Source organism: Primulina eburnea, chromosome 9 (assembly GCF_022965805.1).
Source record: "Primulina eburnea isolate SZY01 chromosome 9, ASM2296580v1, whole genome shotgun sequence".
NCBI lineage: Eukaryota > Viridiplantae > Streptophyta > Magnoliopsida > Lamiales > Gesneriaceae > Primulina > Primulina eburnea.
Genome location: NC_133109.1, coordinates 5,233,835 through 5,241,002, shown reverse-complemented (window position 1 = coordinate 5,241,002; position 7,168 = coordinate 5,233,835). Strand labels below are relative to the sequence as shown.

The following is a 7,168-nucleotide window of genomic DNA, read 5'->3' as shown; positions in this document are numbered from 1 at the left end:
TTCGATCGCTCTACCAAGCAGAGCAATTATTGCACCTAACTATCTCCCTCCCAATAATTGTGCTCCTGCAATCAATGAGAATCGAACTTGTGACCTTGGCTCTGATACTAATTGTAGGACCGAGCGCTTGCCGCTTTATCAAAACTTATAGCTAGAAGTCATGGTGCAACTCAAATCTTTTAAACCGCACAGCAGCTCAAGCACCACAGTTCGATCACTTTACCAAGCTGGGACAATTATTGCACCCAACAGAAGAACTTTTAATCATATATTTGAAGAATATTTTCTCTCAAAAAAATTTGGCTTTTTTTATACTTTTGTTTGCTTCTCAAATCAAACTTATCAAAGTTTAATATTTTATGGCGTTTGTCGATTAATTTTAACGAGTATTATCAAATACAGGTTCTTTAAAGGTTCTCTTGAGATCATCAATTGCTTTCTTTTTATTATTTGTTACTTAAACAACGTTGTTTAGGATTGAATATCACGCTACTTGTTTCAAAGATAAAGATCGGGATTTGCAATAATATTTTTATCATTAAATAGAGGGTGCAACTTAGTCTATATCGTGTTTTACTTTCATGCGTAATCAGATTCATATTATTTGGTATCAGAGCTACGACTTTTTCTGATTCATATATTTGATAATTATGGGAATGTTTTGAGACAACCAAGTTATCTCGTGTGTAATTTTTTGAGTTTTCTTTGTTTTATTATTTTTGTTCTTCGTTTTCTTGTGTCGCTAGATTTCTATTAAGAATCTTGTTCTATCGATGTGCTTTGTTCTTGAATCTTTTGATTCTCGAATATTCTTGAGTTCTTCTTTATTTTTTATCGCACAAGTTTCATCATTTCTTCTCGTGTAAGTATTGTAAAAAAATCGATAAAAAAGATCTAAATTTACAACAACAACAAAATGGAAGAGATCGATCAATATAAAAAAAATAATAAGAAAAAGAATTTGTCGAATTTTCTTGCTTGCATCTTAGCATCGAAAATTCTTCCTTTTAGTGTTCGAGTCATATTCTAGTTTTCAAAGTCATTTTTTTGTGTTGTCCAAGTGAGTGAATTTGCAAGTGTCATGAAATTTGAACTTGTGAGTTGGATGCATACAATTTACAAAGCCAAAGCACACCACCCTTAACTGAGAGTTCTCAAATCTGAGTGAAAATAAGAGTGTGACTATTCTTCCTTTGGAGTGACCAGAGCAGGACCTTTAATGAGGCCAACCAAGTGGTTTCCTCAGGGCCCGATCCAATAAGTATATATAGTATATGTTATTTGTTCTCTAACTCACTCTAAATCTCAACCCTGATTTTTGTTCTCATTCAACAAATAAAGTTTACGGTCTCCTACTTCTCTTAAGCATGAAGGTAAGTAATATTTTTTTTAATGAATTGTGCTTTATTTCCATTTCAAATCTTTTTTATGAATACACGTTTATATTTATATTTTTGTAGATTAATCTGTCAAAGGATTCTCATTGAAAATGAAATTTACTTGCGATATGAACACTATAATGTGATTAGAGATCATGTTATTAAATATATAACTAAAGCATACATCGCATGATTTAAATTCTTTAATGAGGTATAACTGAATTATGAGTTTTATATAGCGGCTTGTGTAATTAATAAGTAGGATAGTCTAAGGAAATAAAATAAATTGTGAATAAAACTTGAATGTGTGGACCGTTGAAATATGAAATTCATTGTTTTTTGAGATTTCTTTGTCCTTTGATTTTGTAGTTTGTTATTTCGACTCAAAGAATTCTTTGATTTTGTAGTTTCTACAATTATATAGACTAAAAGTGTAGTTTCTACAAGAATTATGTTTGATCAACAATGTCACAAGATAGACTAAATGGACTAACTATGTTGTCGATAGAGAAATAAATAGTCTGACAATTGGATTACACATATTTGATAAATATTTTTGGCTCTAAAAAGCTAGACGAGTAGTATTTATGTAGTTATTTTAAATATTTATTGAGTTGTTATTGATATAAAATATCGATTTTGATATATTTATGTACTTGTTAGTATATTTGTAATTTGCAAATTAAATTTTATATTTATTACTGTAACAAGATGACCCATTTTCAATTTTCGTTTCAGGCCTCATTCAACACACGTATGGCTCTGGGAGTGGCGTGTGACGTATTTGTAGTGAGGACTAAAAAAAATGAGTGAAATTTTATTTGGAGGTGACTGTGAAGATTTGGGTGAGATATATATTATTATTATTTCTATTTACTTTCTTGTAGGTACAACATGCTTGATGATTGAAAATTTCAAACATTGGTTGAAGAATTAGTTAGAATATGGGAAAATGAGTTTAAGTTTTTACGTGAGAAAATATAGGCAAGTTAATGAAGTATATAGGGGAGTGAGAATAATTGATGAAGATATAGAATCATGCCTGAATTTGGACGATGATAGACAGTGTGATAAGAGTAATAGACATAAAAGTCAGAAAGAATATAGAGTGAGTGTTGTTAAGATGAAAGTTTCATTTTTCCAAGGGAGAGCTAAACCAAAGTAGTATCTTGATTGGGAGGAGATGTTGAAATGTATTTTTTATGTCCAAGATTATTTGCAAGCTACAAACCGACTATGCATCTACGTGGTAGGATAAATTAGTATTAGGTAGGAGAAGATGTGGATAAAACCTATATATAGTCTTATGGAATCAGATGAAAATGGTGACGAGAAAATGCTTTTTTTTTTCATAATCACTATGATAAAAAGAGTTGATGAAATAGATAAATATGACTTGCGCGGTAGAGTAGATGCTACCTGTGGGGGCAGTGCCCTCACAGAATCTCAGCCATTGATTTTACATGGTGATTAAATCTGGGCCTTTGATCACTTCATGGGGTGTATGTGTGTTTAAATCTGGGCCTTTGATCACCTCATGGGGACAGTGCCTCACAAGGTAGGGTGAAATAAACCGACTTGCGCGAGACCGTTTCAATTGTAGTAATAAATGAAAGGCGCATTATTAGCTTTATTTTCCATCCATCCTCCAATTATTAATACACAAATCATCATTTGAATGCGACTCTTCATCATATCTTCAACAAGCTTTCTCGGTGCTTTGCTCGACTTCAAATTACAAAGAAAATTATCATTTTTATAGTACAAAATTATATTTCTTAAATAATATTTTTTAAAAAAAATTATTTAATTATTCCTAATAGAAAAAAATGGTTTTCATGATAATGTATATTTTATATAAAAATGTTAATATTTACAATAAAATTAATTTTAATAATGTGAAAGTATGATATTTGACAAATTAGGCACGTTGTCTTTTAATTCTTTAATAATTGAAATTAGTAATTAATGAATAAATACAATAATTCCTCTATTAATTACTGCGGCCTATATTCATATTCTCGAATTGACCAAGCTACAGAATATAATATAATTATTAAATATACGCGTCGGCATTTTATTCGTGGCGATGATCAATTGGTCGTGAGGGGACAATAGAATCCAAAATTATTATTATTATATAATTACCGAATATATCTCTTAGAAAAGAAATTGACAGCCAAATACAGATAAAGCAGCGCTGGCAAATGTTCCAAAACTATTTTTATACCTAATTATTATTATTATTATGTAAACATATAAATATTTTCTCACGTTTTAATCACAAAATATAGCTAAAACTTTATTTAAAGATATATAGAAATTTAATTACTACAATCCAATCTAAATTAAAATTTGCACTCTATTTTTAGTTGGAGTAGGTTTCTTGTGAGACGGTTTCACGAATCTTTATTTGTGAGACGAGTCAACCCTACTGATATTCATAATAAAAATTAATATTCTTAGCATAAAAAATAATATTTTTTCATGGATGACCCAACTAAGAGACTCGTCTCACAAAATACGACTCGTGAGATCGGCTCACACAAGTTTTTACCTTTCAGTTGTATATCAGTGAGACCTTCTCACATAACTATTTTGTGAAACTGATATCAAACTCAACTCGATTCATGAAATAATATTATATTCTATAGTTTAAATATTATTTTTCACTTTAAATATGGATCGAAGTGATCTATCTCGAAAAAATAAATCTATGAAATCGTCTTACAATAAGGCTGCGTTTGGTTTGGAGGATAAAATAAACTAATGATTAGTAAGTAAATGATAAAGAAAATGATTGTTGTAGGAATGTATTATATGGTGTTATGTTTGGTATGATTTTTAAGTGTGGGATAATTTTGAATTTTTTGATGAAAGGACAAAATTGCCCCTTCTTTTTTTTTTTCTTCCACTCCGGCGGCAACGGCGGCGGGCTGGCGACGGCGAAGACGGCAGTTCGACGGCGGCGGTCCGGCGGCGACGCCGGCGGTGGGTGGTCTAGCGGCGACGGCCGGTGACGCCGTCGGTGGGTGGTCTAGCGGCCGTCGACGTCGGCGGTGGGTGGTCTTCCGGCGACGGCCGGCGACGGCCGGCGGTGGTCTGGCGGCGGCGGGCGGTGGCCGGTGGCGGCGGTCATGGCGGGAAGTGGTGGTGAGTTTGGATATAGGAGAAGGGTAAAATTGGAAAATAGGAAGGATTAAGATTTGAATTAATAATCCTAAGGGGTGAGAAGGTATTATTTTAATCCACCTAATATAACCTAATCATTCATAGGAGGTATTGACTTGGTTAAATAATCACGCGAACCAAACGACTGACTAGATAGGATAAAATAATCAATCCCTCCTAAGCACCCGAACCAAACACTACCTAAATATATTATTCTGATACAATTTTCCATGATATTTAAATCATATCAGTGCATTTATTGGACGATACAATCAGGCATAATATTTGACTGTTTTTATCACTAAAGTCAATCGTAACATATGATCTACACTTGCATCAAGCTTATATCAATAATTTTAAAATCCAATAATAATTAATTACAATTATTGTTAATCAGCAATTCACCAACAAAAATCAATTTGACTGTGTCCATAATCATTTTTTTATAACGTGAAAAATCTCAGCCGCTGTTATTCAGCGTGCTAAGTAAATCATTATATTAACGTAATAGCTGACAAATCACGTTAGTCAGACAAATTTCATCGAGTAAGTCGTTTGTGACAAACTCGTCCGATGAATTGTTGCTAAAAAGAATCGAATTCCTGATCATCTATCAAAATTCGCTCACTCTACCGAGTAGAATGCTATCAACCAATTATCAAAGTTTTATTTTAACATCTGATTTGTTTATTTATAGGAAATGTAAATTAATAACAATTGTCCAACGTTTTATTATTGGCCATGTTTGACAAGTATAGCCAATCATTGAACCCTATTTTCCACCATAATAAAAACATATATATTATTTATTTATTTATATATATTTACAATTTTCCTCTCCAAATTCCGCCATCATCGCTAAAAGGCTAAACAAGAATTTTTGTGGAGGAGAACACAAAATCCATAATATTAAATTCCATTTATTGATTTTCCATCCTCTCTTTCAGCTAATCATATAGCAAGAATAATTCAAGCCTTTCTGCCTTCCCATTGGAATTTTTGTTTTTCTGGTAAAAAAAAAATGTCTCATCTGTTCACGTTTCACATCCCTGAGGAAGTCAAGGAAGAAGAAAGGGAGTGGGATACAGAAAGATAGTGAGAAGAAACGATTGATTTTGTCGTTTAGATTCAACCGAAGAAACTCAAGCCAGTTTATATTTCAAGATCTTGTTTTTATATGTATAAATCTTGTTCTCTTTCTTCAACTGGTAATAATATTTTTTCTTGATTTAGCTCTGTTTTCTGCTGAACCCTTTTCAAGATTCTTGGTTTTGATTCTGATCTGTTAATTCTTTTTCTTTTTTTTCCAGATATGGGGGCGAGTGTAGTTGATGCTTCAATGGCGACGAATCCCGGGCCTGATGGGCAAGTGAATGTGATGTCGGGCCAACTCGTGGTGGATTTCGTTAAATGCGATTGCTGCGGGCTTACAGAAGAATGCACGCCTTCATACATTGAAACTATTCGTGAAGCGTGAGTTTTTTAATTTATGTATTATTATTATTATTTAAAGCTTCTACATCAGAACAGAAATTCATAGGGATTTTCCCAAGAAAGAAAGGAGATTTGTTGAATAATTATGTTAAACGTTAATTGGAGTAGGTAGTTTTAGATGGTTGAGTGGGATTCTTGATATTTTTGTTTAGCATCCATTGATAAACTCAGCCTCAGGAGTCACGCTAGCTGTTTGGTTCTAACTAACTAATGTGATCAGATATGGTGGGAAATGGATATGCGGGTTATGTGAAGAGGCGGTAAAAGATGAAAGCTTGCGATGCCGGAAACTGATCAGCCCGGACGAAGCCATGGCTCGACATTTCAGCTTTTGCAACAAGTTCAGGACCTCAAGTCCGCCACAGGACCCAACCCTGCATTTGATTCGGGCCATGAGGCATGTTTTGAGCAGAGGATTGGAAAGCCCCAAGTTTCTGAGATCCATGCCCAGTAGCCCGATGAGTAAACCAGGGAAACTCGACTTGCCGGGGCCAGTCTTGGCTCGATCCGAAAGCTGTATGCCTAGTCTATCACTCGATGAGCCTTCGGTGTATTGTGGGATCGAGGAAGGTTGTGAATGAGCACGGATGAGATTATGGAAAACTTAGAATAAAACATCAAGAAAAGAATGGATAAATTGGAGTTCATTTTATAATATGTATACTTTAAAAAGTCTAAGGTTCAAAGATGATATTAAACTGTGCTCCACTTAGATTGTATCATGTTAGGTGAAAATGAAAACTAATTTATATCTCTTCATAAATGCAAATTTGCATCAATGGATTCTTGGGAACCTTTTCTTTTTATATCTAATTCATTTTTCTTTTAATTGATTCATAAACAAAAAACAAAAAAATGTCATGATAAATTGTGCCTTCACAGCTGTATCTACAAAAAAATCCAGTCCATCAATCATATCAACAGATTATCAAAGCAGTCTTTGCAACTTGTAATAACAAGACCCATTGTCATGCCGGACATCGATGTTATTCAACAACTAAAACAATAAGGCTCATAGATCAAAAGTCTAGCCAATTAGCTTAAATCAACATTGTTTTTACGACGTAAAATCTCAAAACATAAGAATTTTGCGGAAGCATCTTACAACTTATATTAAAAACTTA

At 33.3% G+C, this 7,168-nt stretch overlaps 1 protein-coding gene across 1 annotated transcript; it reads left to right on the top strand.

Annotated features, from left to right (window-relative positions):
• The first annotated feature begins 5,378 nt into the window (after positions 1–5,378).
• LOC140840399 (uncharacterized) lies at positions 5,379–6,871 on the top strand. The gene is made up of 3 exons (XM_073207601.1): positions 5,379–5,758; positions 5,861–6,023; positions 6,265–6,871. Exons 1-3 carry the CDS (start codon positions 5,728–5,730, stop codon positions 6,623–6,625), a joined length of 555 nt encoding a protein of 184 aa, XP_073063702.1. The 5' UTR covers positions 5,379–5,727; the 3' UTR covers positions 6,626–6,871.
• The last annotated feature ends 297 nt before the right edge of the window (positions 6,872–7,168 follow it).